The sequence below is a fragment of the Lemur catta genome, chromosome 19 (assembly GCF_020740605.2).
Source record: "Lemur catta isolate mLemCat1 chromosome 19, mLemCat1.pri, whole genome shotgun sequence".
NCBI lineage: Eukaryota > Metazoa > Chordata > Mammalia > Primates > Lemuridae > Lemur > Lemur catta.
In genome coordinates, this window is record NC_059146.1 from 26,644,917 (window position 1) to 26,661,225 (window position 16,309).

At 58.5% G+C, this 16,309-nt stretch overlaps 2 protein-coding genes across 4 annotated transcripts; both read right to left on the reverse strand.

The window, feature by feature from the left end:
* Positions 1-271: 271 nt before the first annotated feature.
* Positions 272-3,152, reverse strand: APOE (apolipoprotein E). Of its 3 annotated transcripts, none has more exons than XM_045531474.1 (4): positions 3,065-3,152; positions 2,169-2,234; positions 1,567-1,747; positions 272-1,143 (listed from the first exon to the last, which is right to left on the reverse strand). In XM_045531474.1, the coding sequence occupies exons 2-4, from the start codon at positions 2,209-2,211 to the stop codon at positions 303-305; spliced, it is 1,065 nt and encodes a 354-aa protein (XP_045387430.1). In that variant the 5' UTR covers positions 2,212-2,234; positions 3,065-3,152; the 3' UTR covers positions 272-302. The 3 variants fall into 3 exon arrangements, with proteins under 3 accessions (XP_045387430.1, XP_045387431.1, XP_045387432.1); XM_045531475.1 differs by having other exon boundaries at positions 3,013-3,110; XM_045531476.1 differs by lacking the exon at positions 3,065-3,152 and adding an exon at positions 2,395-2,419.
* Positions 3,153-3,245: 93 nt separating this feature from the next.
* TOMM40 (translocase of outer mitochondrial membrane 40) lies at positions 3,246-14,740 on the reverse strand. The gene is made up of 10 exons (XM_045531472.1): positions 14,655-14,740; positions 14,279-14,558; positions 13,517-13,584; positions 13,058-13,150; positions 12,063-12,164; positions 11,884-11,989; positions 7,006-7,128; positions 6,645-6,721; positions 6,421-6,523; positions 3,246-5,452 (listed from the first exon to the last, which is right to left on the reverse strand). Exons 2-10 carry the CDS (start codon positions 14,550-14,552, stop codon positions 5,313-5,315), a joined length of 1,086 nt encoding a protein of 361 aa, XP_045387428.1. The 5' UTR covers positions 14,553-14,558; positions 14,655-14,740; the 3' UTR covers positions 3,246-5,312.
* Positions 14,741-16,309: the final 1,569 nt, after the last annotated feature.

Sequence of the window (16,309 nt, forward strand, 5' to 3'; positions counted from 1 at the left end):
TTTGGGAGGCTGAGGCAGGAGGATCGCTTGAGCCCAGGAGTTCGAGGCTGTAGTAAGCCCAGATTGTGCCACCGCACTCTAGCCCAGGTAACAGAGACCCTGTCTCTAAAAAAAAAAAAAAGAGAGAGAGAGACAAAGAGAAGGAAAACTGAGAGTTGAAAGAGGAGCAGAGAAAGAGACACAGGCAGAGGGGAGAAGGCTGGTTACTGTGCGGGGACGTAGAGAGAAACTGAGACTGGAGTGTGAAGGATCACACAGGAAGGACCAGTAGTTGCTGTGAAGCTCGATGAATCTTTATTAAGCTAGGGCCCACCAGGACAGCCAGGGCGGGGACAGGGCGACGGCTGCTGGCTGAGCGGAGGCAGGGCGGCACGGGGCGGGGCAGGAGCGGGGCGCGCCAGGTGGCACGCCGGGGTGCTCAGTGATTCTCGGTGGGCTCGGCGGGGGGTGGCGCTGGTGCCCTGTACGGCGGCCTGCAGCTTCTCCAGCAGCCCGGCCCACTGGCGCTGCATGTCTTCCACCAGGGGCGTGAACCAGCTCTTGAGGCGGGCCTCGAAGGCCTCGGCCTGCAGGCGCATCTGGGCGGCCTGCTCCTCCACCTTGGCGCGCACCTCCTCCACCTGCTCGCGCACCTCGTCCAGGCGGTCGCGGCCCCGGGTGCCCATCTCCTCCAGCCGGGCGCGCAGCCGCTCGCCCCAGGCCTGGGCCCGCTCCCGCAGCGGCTGGCCGGCCAGGGTGCCCACGGTGGCGGCGTGCACGCGACCCTGCTCTACCAGCGGCCCGAGGCGCTCACGGATGGCGCTCACGCCACGCTCCGCGCCCTCGCGGGCCCCGGCCTGGTAGACGGCCAGGCGCTTCTGCAGGTCCTCGGCGTCGCGGAGCAGCCGCTTGCGCAGCTTGCGCAGGTGGGAGGCGAAGCGCGCGCGCAGCTCCTCGGTGCTCTGGCCCAGCATGGCCTGCACCTCGCCGCGGTACTGCGCCAGGCGGCCGCGCAAGTCCTCCATGTCCTGTCCCAGGCGGGCCTGCGCCGCCTGCAGCTCCTTGGACAGCCGGGCCCGTGTCTCCTCTGCCATCGGGCTCAGCTGTTCCTCCAGCTCGGACTTGTAGGCCTTCACCTCCTTCATGGTCTCCTCCATCAGCACCCTGCGGGCGACAGGGGGGAGGGTGTGCGTGCAGGGAGAGGCAGGGGGAGAGCCACTCGGGTTGGGGCGGCCGGCCGAGGGCGTCTGAGCCAGAGACCCAAAAGAGGGAGAGAAGGAAGGGGGCAGAGGCCCTGAGAAGGAGACAGAGAGACAGAAGTAGCAGAGACAGTGACTAAGAAGGAGCGAGGAAGGACAGAGATAGAACAGGAGATAGAAGGGTGGAGGGAGAGACAGAGCTCAGAGAAGGAATCCGAGAGGGAAAGCCAAGGTCAGAAACGGAAAGGGGAAGCTAGAAACCGCAGAGACCCAGACCCGCAAGACTTGGTGACAGGGGCAGAAGGAAACCCAGCCCCGTGGAGGTTCGGGGCTCCAGAGGCCCTGCCCACCAGGAGGCTCAATCAGGGGCCATGGTGGGGGCGCTCACGTCAGTTCCTGGGTGACCTGGGAGCTGAGCAGCTCCTCCTGCACCTGGTCAGACAGCGTCTGCACCCAGCGCAGGTAATCCCAGAAGCGACCCAGGGCCTGCTCCCAGGGCTGGCCCGTCTGCCACTCGGTCAGCTCGCGCGTCTCGGGCTCCAGCGCTGGTTCCACCTTGGCCTGGCATCCTGTGCAGAGCAAGTTCATGGTGTGTCTGGGGCCTTCTGTCCGCAAATGCTCTTGGGCTTCTTTGGGGCCTGTCTAGTCACTTGACAAGCATTTATTGTCTTTGTGTACCCTATGCAGGGCCATGCTGGGGTGATGGAGAATAAAAATGATCACAGCTGACACTTGTCTAGTATTCACTACTTACCTGACAACAATGCATTGGAAACTGCTGTAACACCCACTTTAAGGATGGGGAAAACTGAGGCCCACAGAGAGTAAAGCAGTTACTCAGAGCCGGTGAATGTCAGAGGCCTCCAACCTGGGCCTCCCCCTCCAGGGGGAGATAGAGGATTAGAGGAGGGGTCCCAGGGCCTGGATGGGGCTTGGAGGTGAGGCTGGGGGGGGAGGAGGGGGAAACCTGAGCCAGCCCCACCCTCATACCTGCCAGGAAGGTCAGGGCCACGAAGGCCCACAGAGCATTCATCTTTCCGCCTGCGACTGGTCAGTCTGGGGAGGGAGAAACTGTCAATCAACAGCCATCTCCCCCAGCCCGGCCGCCCTCAAGCCCGGCCCCACCCCGGCCCGCCCAGCTTTCAAAGCGGGCCGGCCTTCAAAGCGTTGCCCGCTCCCATATCTGCAACAGCCTAATCCAATTACAAACATTTACCAAGCTGCTTCTGCATTGTCTGTTTAACTCCCTGACCATCTCGTCTTCTTCAGTCTCCTCATCCCCAGGCCACGCCCCATTACCAAAATTCCATTGCCCTCTCCCGGGGTTCAAATTCCACCCTCCCACCCCCACCCTCACCAGTTCCATCTGAGTCCCAACTGGGCTTTCTAAGTTCCTACCTCGCATTCCCCGTTCTACCTTCACATTCCAAACTCCAGCTTCACGTCTAAGTGCTGTTTTTCATTTATGAGCTAATTTAAACCCCATCTAAAAGTCCTCCTTCGGTCCACGTCTAGCTACCTCTCTCCAATCTCAATGGGGGCACCCAGTAGGTGCTCAATAAGTGACAGTGATGACTCATGGGGTCTTCCTATGGCTCATCTCCAAGCTTCTTTCTGCAGGTCCAACTGCTCCCCCAACCCCTGCCTTTCAGCCCGGATGGGACGCCCCTGCCGCCTAGCCCTTCCTAGTTCCAGTCCCCTGCCCCTGGCCTCACCCCTGTCTCCTGGGTCTGTCCTGACTCAGGTGTCACCTCTTGTCCCCCAGCCTGTCCCCAAGCAGCTCTCCTAAAACTTTCTTCCTGGAGGCCAGGGGTTCCCGATGTTATAGACACACCTTTCCAGGGGCCCCTTAGCTGGTCCCTCTGCCCCAACTCTGTGCTTCTCACCGGCTCCTGGGGAACCAGGTCCTTCACCTCCGCTGGGGCTGAGTAGAACTCAGGGATCTCAGACTCATCCAATTATAGGGCTCCCCCTGCCCCGCCCCCTCCCCCAGGGCCAGGGCGGGCTGGGCCAGCCCCCAGTCACGAGGTGGGCTGTTCTCTCCCCCTACAGACACACAGCAGGGCGGAGGAAGGAGGTGGGGCTTGGAGGCCTTGTGACCCCCCGCCCCCCAGCCCCCAGGAAAGGAGGTGACACATCACCCAGTAATCCAGACGTCCTCCTCCATTCTTGGGGCTGGGCACAGAGGAGCAATGAGCGGGCTGCTGCCCCGAGCACCCTTCCCTGTGGATGGATGAAATCTGGGGAGGGGGCTGGGAGCTTGGACTCCTGGCTCCCAGAGAGAAGGGGGCCCTGGGCAGAAATAGGATGGGAGGGGCGAGAATGGTGTGATGCATCTGCTAAAAGCCTGGGCTCTGCGAGTGAAACCTGGGTTTTAATCTTAACTTTCTCTTTGGCTGTGACCTTGGGTGCATTGTGGATTTCAGGAGTCACTCCCCTGTGCTGCCCACAGGGCTTGAAGGAAGAAGAGCACTACCTGGAGAGGTCTCTGGAACCAAAGTGCCAAGGCTTGAATCCTGGCCCTGCCAGTTGCCCAGCTGTGTGACCCTGGGCACAGCCTCTCTGAGCATCCAGTCTTTGCCCATAAAACTGTGGAAGCAGCTGCACCCAAGCCAGATTGGAGACGCACTGCACTAATGCATGTGCTGAGTACCGAGGACAGCCCCTGGCATACAGGAGGTCCTGCCTTGGGGCTAACTGCGGAGCGGCCACAGGGAGCGCTCCAACACCGCCACCTTCCCAGCAGCCAGTTACGTAAAGCCCAGCTGTCTTACAGATGAGACCTGAGCTCAGCGTTCAGGGAAATAGCAGGGCCACACACCAAGAATTAGGAGCTGGGGTTCATTCCTGGTTGTGGGGGACGGAGGGAACACTGGATTCTGCGGGGCCAGGGGAGGCTGAACATCTGGTTCCAGGGAGCCCCAGTGCCAGGCCTCTGAGGCCTGTTTGCTTTGGCCTCAGCACTGGCGGGGAGCGAGCAGGGTGGCTTCCCTGGGCAACTGGGGTCAGGTCTATGCAGCAGCCTCCTCCCCAGACCCTGGGGGCAGACAGGGTTTCACTTCCCCTGTCTGGAGAGGGGTCAGGAGTGGGGGTGGGTGTCTCCACTTAGAAGAGTCCTGACAGCTCCTCCTCAGGTCCAAGTGAGCCGGCCCCCCGCCCCCAACCCCGTGCCAAGGCCCAAGCCCTTCTCCCCTGGGTGCAGCAGCTCTCGGCAGCTCCTTCGTTGTTCCAAAGCTTGTCCAGCAGCTCGAATCTTCCACTCCTTTTGGAACCTGCAAAGACCCCAGAGTCCCAGCTCCCCACCCCCACTGCTTTAGTTTGCAGGGACAAAGTCCTCTACAGCCACACTGGCCAGGCCAAGCTGGGGTGAGTGACCTTGAGACCCTGCACTCCTGGTGAGGGGAGGCCAGCGATGTCCCCCAGCAGGGAGGCTGTGATACCCGGCCGGGCTCTTCCCCTGAGCTGGTTCAGTGCAGCGCCCCGACCCATCCGCGCCCGGCCCTCCAGCACCCCCTACTGGCGCCTGTGGGAAGGTCGGGCCGGTGGACTCGGGGATGAAAAGCTCAAAGAGGGGCCACACGCTTGGGAAAACCAAGGCCTCCCATCTTGATCTTTTTTTTTTTCGTGTATATTTTTTGTTGTTTTTTGTTTTTTTCTGTAAAATGTCCCGGTTCTTCCATAACTTATAAACATGATTTATACTGAGGGGTAGACGGGGAAGTGGAGGGGGCGGACTGAACGGGGATGGGGAAGCTCCTCTTGCTGCCCCCTCAGGGCGGGCCCGGGCCCTTTGGAGGCTGGGGATGCCAGGACACTCCTCCCTGAGGCTGTCTGGCCCCTCTGCCCCTGGTGCTCAGAATCCTGCGTGCCCTCCATTCCGGAATCCCTTCCGGGACCTCAGGCCCACGGGGCACGCGGCCCCTGGTGCTCGGAATCCCCCGAAGCGCCCCTCGGTTCCAGAATCCCTTCCTCAGCTGCTGGGTGGTGGGTTCCCTCCTTTCCGCTGTCCTCCCCTGACCCCCGAGGAGGGAGGGAAGGGAGGGGGAGGGGGGCTCAAGTCTCCCCTCCGTGGCAGGGGGAGGTGGAGGTGGGATCTGCAGGAAGAAGGGTGTGGAAGGCGGGTCCCGGAGGGGCTCAGCCGATGGTGAGGCCAAAGCCACACTGGAACTTGTTCTTGCGGTGATTCAGGAAAGCCCCGAGTGCCAGCGTCAGGGGCAGGGGCGGGAGCTTCTTCTCTAGTGTGGCGCCCACGATCCAGTTGCTGTCCACGGAGCCTGTGGGTAGACAGCTGGGGTGAGGGGGCTGTGCCAACTTCCCACCTTGTTCTGGAAACCTCTTCTCGCCCCCCAACCACTTTACCCTGGGAGCAAATGGCTCCAGGCTCCTCAGCTCTCTGCTCAGGGACCCCCTCCCCTCTGGGAAGTCCTCCATGGCCCTGGGCGCCCCCTAGGCCCCTGTCTTGCCCACCCTGGGTCATCATCTCTGGGGCTGCTCAGCTGTGTCCCCAGCACTGCCCAGCCCGAGGCTGGGCGCACAGGAGGTGCTTGCAATCTGCTGAATGAAGAACTAAAATTTCTTCCAGGAATCGCACACCAGACGCACAGCACGGGGAACTGCCACCACTCGGTGGGAGGGGCTCAGAACTCACTCAACGAGCCGGGCAGCAGCAGAGCTGGACACACACCCATCCCTAACAACAGACCGCAGAGCAGGCCGTCAGGAGGCCAGGAGGGAAGGCAGGTTGCACAACAGATCCACGGGCCTCATCCCGAGCCCTGCCCCGGGCCCACCAGACGGGCCTTCCCAGGTGCTCTTTCAACACCCAAAATGTGAGGGCCACCTTAAGACTAAACACGGGGACTCCAGCCAGTCAGCCTGGGACGAGGTTCTGGATCTGGCCATGACCTTGTAACTTCTAGGACCGTCAGTTTCCACTAAGGTGAGATGAACGGGGTAGCTGGCTGCTGTCCAAGCCGCCTTCCACTTGTGCGTGTTGGGGGGAAGGCCAAGTGCAGAGCGGGCGAGGGAGTGGCGGGGTGCAGAAGGGAAGCGGAAAGGTCCGGCTCGGCCCAAACACATCCACCCAGTGCTCTGGGCGCCTACTTCGCAAGCGCTCCCAGGTAATTTGGAGGCCCACAAAGCCCCAGCACACTGTCCCCTATCATCTGCCTTGGCCTACACACCTACTCAGAGGTGAGTCACCTCTCACTTGTTTGCCACATAGGGAAACTGAGGCCTTTACCTTTGAAGAGGAGATTGGCCTTGGGCAAGTCCAGCTGGTACCCGAAGGAGACACTGGTGTCCTGCATCCTTGTGCTGGCCTCAAACTCCACGCCCACCTGCAGCTGGAGGGGCCAGGGCAACATGTAAGAGTTAGCTGCCCAAGCTGGACCTCCGGGCACGCCAGCCCCTGGCAACACCAGCCTGGAAAGCACACCCTTGTGGCCGGTCCCTGGACCAGCTCACCTGGTCGCTGGCCTTGTGGTAGTATGTTGCATGCATGCCCGCCTGGCCCAACGTTACTGTCGCCAACCAGTTGTTTACTGTAAGAGAGCAGGGTGGGGGTGAGAGCAGGTTACAAGGGGAACTGGGCATCTGGGAACCCAGCCCCTCCTCCCTCAGACCCGGGGGTCCGGGCCCCCAGCCCCTCCTCCCTCAGACCCAGGGGTCCAGGCCCAGCCCCTCCTCCCTCAGACCCAGGGGTCCAGGCCCAGCCCCTCCTCCCTCAGACCCAGGGGTCCCAGCCCCCAGCCCCTCCTCCCTCAGACCCAGGGGTCCAGCCCCAGCCCCTCCTCCCTCAGACCCCGGGGTCCGGCCCCAGGCTCACATGTGTATTTCCCAGCTAGAGACATGACGGTGCCCTCCTCCCCGGGCCGCCGGTGGTAGACCAGCTCTCCGCCTAGAGCCAGACACGGTGTGATGCTCTGGAGGTAGTGGGCTACAAGGATTCCTGCAGGCAAGATGATGGTCAGTTTCCACCCAGCCAGGGCCCCAGGCAAGACTCCTACTCCAGGAAGCCTGCTAGGTTTGCCCTCGCTGGAGGCTCGAGCCTGCCCTTGAGCCTCCCACCCCTTCTCCCTGCCACCTGGCCGTTCACACCACTCAGCTCAGCTTCCCAGGCCCCGTGGTGACTGCGTTACCTGTGGGGCCTCATCCGATCTACACAAGCCCGTGTAGCCGACAATCATTCGCCACCACCTAGGGACGATCGGGGAGGCTGAGGGAGGTAAGGCATCACCCATGGTCACAAAAAGTGTCAGGGGCAGAATCCAGGCCTCTACACCCCCCAAGCCTAGGCTCTGAGCCGCTCTGCCGCTGCGAGAGGCGGGAGAGTGGAGTCGGTAGGAACATACAGCCGGGCCGGGCAGCCTGGGGTCAAATCCCAGCCCTGCCACTTGCCAGCTAGTGACAGAGGGCCACTGGCAGTCACTTCTCTGTTAACACAATTGCCCCTTGGGGTTGTGACAAAGACTAAATGAGTGCTCAACTAACACCGGACTTGCTAACAGAATCAGAATCGGAGAAGGAAGAGTGACCGAAGATTCCCTGGTTGAGAAACCCGCCAGGGCTGAGCAGACAGAGATGGGCTCCCAGGTTTCGACCCAGAAAAAAAGAGGAAGACGCGTAGAAAGGGGAAGGCGGGGGACACGACAGTGCAAAGAGAAGCCGGGACAGGACGAGCACATGAGGCACAAAGATACTTCCCAGACAAAGGAAACCAGAGGCATGCACTTGGGCGGCCGGGGGAGCGGCTGGCCTGAGCCGGAGTAGGGGACTCCCACGCCTGCAGGCACAGCCGGTGAGGCCGCCAGAGGAGGGGCTGGGTGGCAGCCCCCAAGATGGACCAGGTGAGGCTGAGAGGAGAGGTGGGCCCGAGCCGGCCCCTGTGGCTCACGTGAGCCACCGTGCGTTTCTTTCTCCCAACGAGATGATACAAATTAACCTGACCCCTCACCTCGAGAACTGGCTGTTAATAAATCATTACCACTCTGGTCAGGATCATCCACTCGTTCAAATGGAGGCCCAGAAAGGAAAAAGCAGCTGTCCCTTAGCTTGGCCTCTCAGCTCTGGGAACTATTGGGACTGAGGGCTGTGACAGCCTCAGAATATCTAACCATCCATCCTGTCTCCTGGGCCCCCCATTTCTCTACCCACAGCCTCCTCTTTGGTCTCCTGTCCTAATCTCACCCTCTTCAAGAGACCTTACATACCGCAGACAGAAGGATCTTTTTAAAGCACGAACCTGACCCTGTTCTCCCCTCTGTCCAGAACCTGCCATGGCTCCCCAGTGCCCCGAGATCCTGGCTCCTCACAGCACAGCTTCAAAACAGAGCCACCTCCCCTTCCCACGACACAGCAGCCCCACGCTCCCCCAGGCTGCACTAACACGTGGAGCTCTCTTTCCCTTTTGCCCCTCGGGCCTGTGCCCACCGTCCCCTGTGCCAGCGAGTCTCTCTTGACTTAGGAGCCACCGTTTCAGAGAAGCTGTCTGTCATCTCAGGTGAAACGCGGCCCCTGGTCACAAGCCATCGTAGCAAGCTGACTTTTCCTGCACAGGGTCTCTCACGACAGCAAACAAGTTCACTTGTGGGAGTGATTAAGGCAAATGTCACCCCCACCGGCCTGGGAGCCCCCCAAGGCAAGAATGGGCCGTCTCGGTCACAGCAGCGCCCTGCCCAGGGCTGGGTGCACACTAGGTGCCCCGAGAGAAGCAGCCGAAGCCACGGAGAGAGAGGTGGGTTAAGCTCACGGACTCCTAGGTTACACCTCGATCCAAGCAACCCTAGTGGGACATGTGGCCCTGTGCTCAGGGCTGAAGATGGGCCTTCTCATTCAGTCCTTCAGCAGGAGGAGGTGGCTGCTACTCCTGTGCCCATGTGACAGATGAGGAAATCGAGCCTAGGGTGGGCGCAGCCACTTGCCCGGCGGACCAGCGGTGGAGCTGTCTGGGTCCCGAAACCGAGCAAGTGACTCGAGTGCTCAGCACTGACCAGGCACAGCAGGCCGTTTCCATTAGTGTCTCAGGGCAGGAAAAGACACTGTAAGGACTAAGACCAACGTGTCACATCTGTGGCTTTGGGCTCCAGGAGGCCAGTGCTGGGAAGCACAAAATGACCAGGCTGGCGAGGTGGCACGGGGAACGGGGTGGCCGATGCCATGGAGAAGGGCAGGGACTCTGGAGTCCAACTCGCTGTGTGCCCTTGGTGAAGGGCCTCCCTCCCCCTCTCTAGGCCTCAGTAAGACGGGGATGATGGCGGCACCATCACCACTCCTTCCCCAGCGCCCAGCATGACTGAGAAAGGGACAGGACACACGTACATGTGCCCAGGGCCCGATGAGGGGGAAGAGCAAAAAGGCAGGACCTGCCATTAACCACTGCTCACTCCGTCCTTCAGTATTTTCTGAGCACCTATGACTCTGTTCCTAGCACAGTTCCAGGCACTGGGCATACAGTGAAGAGGAAGACCGGCAAGTCCCTGCCCCCTGACAGCCGACATTCTGGTGTGGGGGACTGGGGATAAAGAGCCAATGTCAGAGGGAAGTGAGACAAAGACCTGGGGCCAGGGCCAGGCGACAGTGCAAAGACAGCTACCACTTTAGGCAAAGCCGGCCTTGCTGAGAGGGGACGTGTGTGCCACAACTTGTTCAGCTACGTCAAGACCAGAGGGAAGAATTCCAAGCAGCAGGGACAGCATGTGAAAAGGTCTTGGGGTAGAAAGAACTCAGCGGTTCCAGGAACTGTCAGAAAAGCTCATGTGACTCAACGGAAGTACGTGAGAAGACGGAGTGATGCTCACATCAAGTGAGCAGGGGACAGGAAGGGTTTCTTCCTGCCTCACAAGATCTGTCCTTCCCCATGGGGCCTCACCGAGGAGACCTCTTTTCCCGCCTGCTCTCCCCAGCATCCCTGTCCCCTGGCTTCTGTCCCAGCTGCTCCTCTGTCTGGAATGTTCTTGTGTCTGCCGCCCAGGTGGGGTAGCCCTTTCTCTTCCTTTGGGAGCTCAAAGGTGACATCTCCACCGAGAAGTCTCCCTGGCCTCCTGCAGGTGGAAGTGCTGACTCCCTCTGGGCACTCCAGGGACCCTGGCTCCCCGCCGGCACAAACACAGTCACTCAGGACTCACTGCCGAAGAGCCCACTCTCCAGGACAGAATGAGTGGCCGTGCAGACACATACCCGACAACCGGTGACTCCATCCTTCCAGCTGTTGTTCAAGCCCCAAACTATGGAGTCATCCAACCCCTGGCTCACCCCCCACATCCAATCTCCCAACAAATCCCACTGGCTCCACCTTCTAACTGTGTCCACAATCCAGCCACTTCTCACCCCTTTGCTGCCCCACAGTGGGACCCTTTGGTGCCTGTTCTCCACATGTCAGCATGAGGGGTCTGTAAGAACAGGACCCGGTAAGACACCGTGCCTCGCCTGCTCCAACCTCTCTGGTCGCCCCAGACTCACGGGAGTAAGGGCCAAAATTCTACAAAGCCTTATGTGATTTGGCTACTATCCTCCTTGATAGTCCTTTAAAGGGTCCTGCCTCAGGGCCTTTGCACCTCCCTCAGACTGAAAAGCTCTTTTCCCACCTAGCTGCCTGGCTCCTTCCCTCACATCTTTCGGTCTTTGTTCATGGGTCACCTATGGAATGAGGTGCTCTCTGAGGACTCCATCCACCCCTCCCCAGGGCCTAACGTTTCCCTACAGCTCCTATCATCTGACTTTTTTTTTTTGAGACAGGGTCTCAGTCTGTCACCCAGGCTGGAGTACAGCGGCAATCATAACTGTAGAGTCTCGAACTCCCAGGCTTAGGCAATCCTCCCACCTCAGCCTCCCAAGCAGCTGGGAATACAGGCCTGTGCCACCACGCCCAGCTCATTAAAAAAAAATTATTTTTTTGTAGAGACAGGGTCTTGCAATGTTGTTCAGGCTGGTCTCAAACTCCTGGCCTCTAGTAATCCTCCCACCTCGGCCTCTCAAAACTCTGGGATTATAGGCCTAAGCCACTGTGCCTGGCCCTGACATCTTTAAGTGCTACTTTACTTGTGTCTTCTCCTACTGGAATGGTGGAAGCTTTCAGAAGGCAGACTGAATTCTTCTTCATTCACCACCTTATTCTGTGTCTAAAACAGATATGGTACGTACTCAATAAATATTCACTACGTGAAAACTTAGGGAAATCAAAGACCAAAGACAGACACTAAGAGACAAAAAGAGAGAGAGAGAGAGAGAGAGAGAGAGACTGGAAGTACAGACAGGGGTCACACAGTTGCTGTCCCCACCCAACTCAAACAGGAATTGTCAGCTCCCATCTCAGGCTGCTTCGACCTCACCCCAAGACAAACCAGAGCCCCACGAATAATAACAGCAAGACCTGCTCACAGTTACCCCGTACCTACTTGGTAGCTATCGTGTCTGATGTCATTCTAAACCTTCCACACATACGGACTTATGTAAGCTACTCGGCAACACCGTGAGGTAGTCCAGCTTTACAGATGAGGAAACTGAGGCCCACGGGGAAGATGGAACCTGCCTAAAATCACAGTGAAGACAGCAGTGGGGCTGGGGTTGGAGCCTGCGTTCTCACACTGCTGGATGTTTCAAAGTCACTCCTGGCCCCGACCACTTCTCAGAAAAGGAGTCCAGAGAAGGGGCTGGACTTGCTGGCAAAGCCGGAACTGGGCTTTTGTGACCACCCTCCAGGTCTTACCTGAACCCACCAGCACGTCTGGGTTCCCCAGGGTGACGGCTGCTGTGAAGTCAGAGCCCCGGTACTCCCCATCCACCTGCCAGTTCACAAACTTCGACTGCTGGGTCTGCGGGGAGAAGGCGGTGTGAGGGCGGCCCGGCGCTCCCGCGGCTGGGGCAGCAGCCTCCGCCCGCGCTCACCTGGATGGCCATCTTGGACCTGAGGCCGGGGCCCAGCTGGTGAATAACCTGAGCGTTGAGGCTGCCACTGTTGTCCATGTCGCCCACCAGCACAGGGAACGCCTGTGGGGCAGAGGGCCGGGTGAGAGGGCAGAGGCCCAGCGCTGCGGAAGTATGTGAGCGGAGGGCCTAAGGAAGATACCTAGGGTCAAAAAGCCTCAGATGGGCGTCCCCTGCCCCACGAAGCCCTCTCTGACCATCTAGGCCAAGTTAGGTGCCCCCTCTGGGCTCCCATGGCCTTTGGGTTCCCCCATTTCAGCCCTGTTCACCCTGCATTGTTATTCCTTGGGAATAAGTCTGTCCCCTGCCCCACTGGACTGTGAGTCCCATGGCTGTTTCAGTCACTGCTGTGTCCCCATCACAAGGCTGGGCACAGAACAGAGGAACAATGAAGGTTTGTTGAATAAAGGAATCTACTGAAGGGAACCAACCAGTTAATATGAGGAGAAAACTAATTTAATACCCCCCCCCCCACTGTCCAGGCCTCCATTTTGTCCCCTCCCTCATAACTAACCTCTACAAGGCTGCCTGAGGGGTATTTCTAAAGCATAAATCCGAGAACCATGTCTTTCCCTTATTCAAATTGTTCCACGGCTCTCTAGTGCCCCCTAGAGAAAGTCAAAATGCCTAGACTGGCGTTGAAAGTGCTGCATGATTTACAGCCCAGCCCCGTCCACTCTAGGTCACTGCTGTCTGGTGCCAGGGCTGTTGTGGTCACATCCCTAGCATCAACCAGCACAGGGCCAGGCAAACAGCAGCGTTTCTGGGGATGTTTGCTGGGCGAAAGAATTGCTCATTTTTCAGTGCACCTTGGAGAGACACAGTTCTCACCTCCTGACACCCACAGGTCTCTCAGCAGCTCGCCCCTCCTCCTGACAAAGACCGCTTAACTTGGTGTTTGGCTACATAATCATCAGAAAAAAGATACAATGAATGAATGACCAAAGGAACCTCACCTCTGTGGGACTCAGCTGCTTCGTCCCCACATACGTGACCCCGAAGTGGTAGTTGGACTCCCCAATTGTGCTGAGAGCTACTGTATGATTCACCTGGGAGGAGAGGAAGGGCAGTGAGGATACTGGACAGTCTGGGTTACCCGCTGTAGAGGGCAAGGGTGGGCAGGCAGGGTCTTTGGGTGGGGCAGGGGATGAAGACTGGGAGGCGTGGCCTGAATAGAGACTCAGCAAGGACATGCTGGGTGTGGGGCCGCATACCTGGTATTTCACTCCAGCACGGATGTTATGGGGGGGAAGGGATATCTCTGGATTCTGGGTCCCCAGACTGAGTAGCCAGTCTGGCACTGTATCTCTGAGTCTTTTCAAGTACCAAGGAGTCCAGCTCTTTGGGGAGGAGTGTGCAGGGGGATGGCTGGGATGAGATGACTTCTGGAGGGTAAGGGCACCAAAAAGGCTCACCTGGAAATGGTTACTCAACCCTTTGTTGACTGTGAGTTTGACACCCTCCATTTGAATGGGAAACAGCTCTGGAGAAGAGAAATGCTGTCACACTCCACCCTATACACACCCCCAACTCACAGTACTTCCTTCCCTACCACCCCCAGCTCTCTCCAGAGACCCGTAACAGAACACTGCAAAGTACCCCAACCAGTAAAGAGGCAGGATAGCTTAGTAGACAGAGCCAAGGCCTTTGCATGTGCCCAAATCAGTGCCACCTGACTTTAGGTAAATCACTTTATACCAAACTCATCACCTGTAATAACTTGACATGTGCTAAATACCAAAACAGTGCTCCATAAGTTTCCACCACTGTTACTACCATAATTACTGCAAACCAGGATCTGGAAGCTTTGGGTTCCACCGCGAACTGGAAGCTTTGGGTTCCAACCAGCACTGGAACCTTGCCGACACCTCGCTGACACTGTGACCTTGGGCCTCAGTTCCCGATCACACAAGGAGTCTGGCTTAACTGGTCTTGGGGGCTCCTGAGGTCCCTCAGGCTTTTCTCTACCGCTACGGCATTTTGTCCCCAGGTTCCCCCATTTAATTCCATCGTTCTAAGCCCCAAGTCCAGCGTTCCACCATTCGATCCCAGCGTCAACTCCTAATGCTCTGTTAAATGATTCCAATGATGCGCGCCAATTCCCAAGGTCCCCAGATTCTTCCAACTTCCCCCGAGATCGGGCCAACACACCCTCGCCGGGGCCCCTCGCCCCTCACCCTTGCACTTCCGGTGGCACTCCTCGAACGTGCCCGGGTTGGGCAGGCAGCCGCAGGCCCCATCGTCACCGGCCCCTGTGGCGCTGGCGGCTGCAGCTCCGGGGGTCCGTTCCGAGGCTCGACCCGCGCTGGCCCCGGCGCCCAGACCACCTCCGAGCGGCGGCAGCGTGAAACCCGGCGGCGAGGGCGGAGGCGGCGGCAACCCCACGAGGGCCGGCGCAGGCGGCGGCGGTGGCCCTGCGGGTGGCGAGCTGGCGGCCAACACGTTCCCCATGGTCGCCTGCGAGGGAAGAGGTCAGAGGGCGGAGGTCAGACCCCGTGCGCCCCGGACTCAGCCCCAGCAACCCCCAACCCTGCTCCGGGCCCCGGTACTCACTGGCGGCGGCGCCTGCTCCCGGCCTGGGCTCCGCTCCCACCCCGTGGGCCACGCGCAACCGAACCCGCTGCTGCCGCCGCCGCCACCTTCGCTCCGCCCCGCCTAGCCCATTGGTTCAGTGTGCCCAGAGGTCCGCCTACCAGCCTTATGGTCCGGCCTTTCTATTGGACTCATAGCTAGGAGTCCCACCCACGTCTTTCAAACTTCCTTCTCTATTGGTTTTCGCTCGCAGGCTGGTCACGACACACCTTCCACCCCTTCCATTGGCTCTCAGCATTAGTGCCTATTGGCTGTCGACGCCGCGGGTTCCGGCGCTAGCCTACCATTGGTCTGTGCTGTGCATTTTGTAACACCCTCTGACGAGTTGCTCTGCCCCTTTCGACCCCGCCCCACGGCGAAGTTGCCGTGATAATTGGTCGACTTAGGCCCCTGTAGCATTCTCATTGGCTCTAGAGTGTACGAGGCAACCTTGGTGACGTACCAGCTTGGTACTCTCATTGGTTAAAGTGCCAGGGTCAAAGGACGGGTAAAGGTGGGTTGCGCGGCAGAGGCTGCTAGGCAGCAAGGTCAGGCCTGGCGTCCCACCAGGCACCGCGGCAGAGGGGCACCCCCCACTCTGGTCCGGAGTTGCCGACCTAAACCCGGAAGTGCTACCTTACCCACAGTGCCTCGGGAGAATTCTGATCTATTCTGTGAATCCTGCCCTGCTCCTTGTTACCCATAATGCCACCATTACCTCGTAACGCAACAGTAGACCCACCCCTTTCGTTACCCGTCATGCCTGTGTTCTTTGCGTCACTGCGGCTTGTATCTTTGACCCATTCATTCACGTCCCATTACCCAGCATGCCGCCGTCCCATTCATTTCAGCTTCTTTGTACGAACTACCTTTAGCCCGTTCCTGCCTGTTCAGTCATCATTCTTCCGGCTCTTCTTTAGTTAACCGTCATGTTCTGGGGTCTATTAACTCCTGTCTATCACTCCTCATGCCCCCGGCCCCTACTTCTCCATTATCCATCACCCGCCTTCTGGCTCATTCATTCGGATATGTTACCCGTCATGCCTTGGGGTCCTATTACAACACTGTTCACAGTTTTGCTTTTGGCCTATTCTTACCTGCCATTTATTCATTAAACTTGAGCCTGTTGTACTCAATTATTGCCATTTTAATCTTTGTTCTGTTCATTTTTGTCCATTACCCGTTAAACTGCTGTTGTAATGACTCCTTTTCATTAACCACCATGCCCCGGATCCGTCCCCCTGTCTTCCTATTACCCATCGTAATTTTTGTTTGCATAAAAAATTTTTTTTTCTTTTAGCCAAATTTAGCAGTGAGGGGTTGTACACCAAATTTAGTGACACTGATGTTAATAAGTTCTGATAACCCTTTTTATTAATATTTTTATTTTTTGAGAGAAGGTCTTGTTCTCTCAATGGGGCTAGAGTGCAGTGGCATCATAGCTCACTGCAAGCTCAAACTCCTGGGTTGAAGTGATCCTCCCGCCTCAGCCTCCCCAGTAGCTGGGACTACGGATATACACCACCACGCCCCACTAATTTTTCTGCGTCTTTTTAGAGATGGGGTCTTGCTCTTGCTCAGGCTGGTCTTGAACTCCTGACATCAAGCCATCCTTCCGCCTTGGTCTCCCAAAGTGC

Bases quoted from the DNA above. Each gene is read 5' to 3' on its own strand.
- APOE (XM_045531474.1), bottom strand. From the start codon at position 2,211: ATGAATGCTCTGTGGGCCTTCGTGGCCCTGACCTTCCTGGCAG. The intron at 1,748-2,168 runs GTATGAGGGTGG...TGCTCTGCACAG, and splicing joins GGCCCTGACCTTCCTGGCAG to GATGCCAGGCCAAGGTGGAA. The intron at 1,144-1,566 runs GTGAGCGCCCCC...TGTCGCCCGCAG, and splicing joins CAGGTCACCCAGGAACTGAC to GGTGCTGATGGAGGAGACCA.
- TOMM40 (XM_045531472.1), bottom strand. From the start codon at position 14,552: ATGGGGAACGTGTTGGCCGCCAGCTCGCCACCCGCAGGGCCACCGCCG. The intron at 11,990-12,062 runs GTGAGCGCGGGC...TTCTCCCCGCAG, and splicing joins GGTCCAAGATGGCCATCCAG to ACCCAGCAGTCGAAGTTTGT. The intron at 7,129-11,883 runs GTAAGACCTGGA...TCTTGCCTGCAG, and splicing joins AGACGTGCTGGTGGGTTCAG to GAATCCTTGTAGCCCACTAC.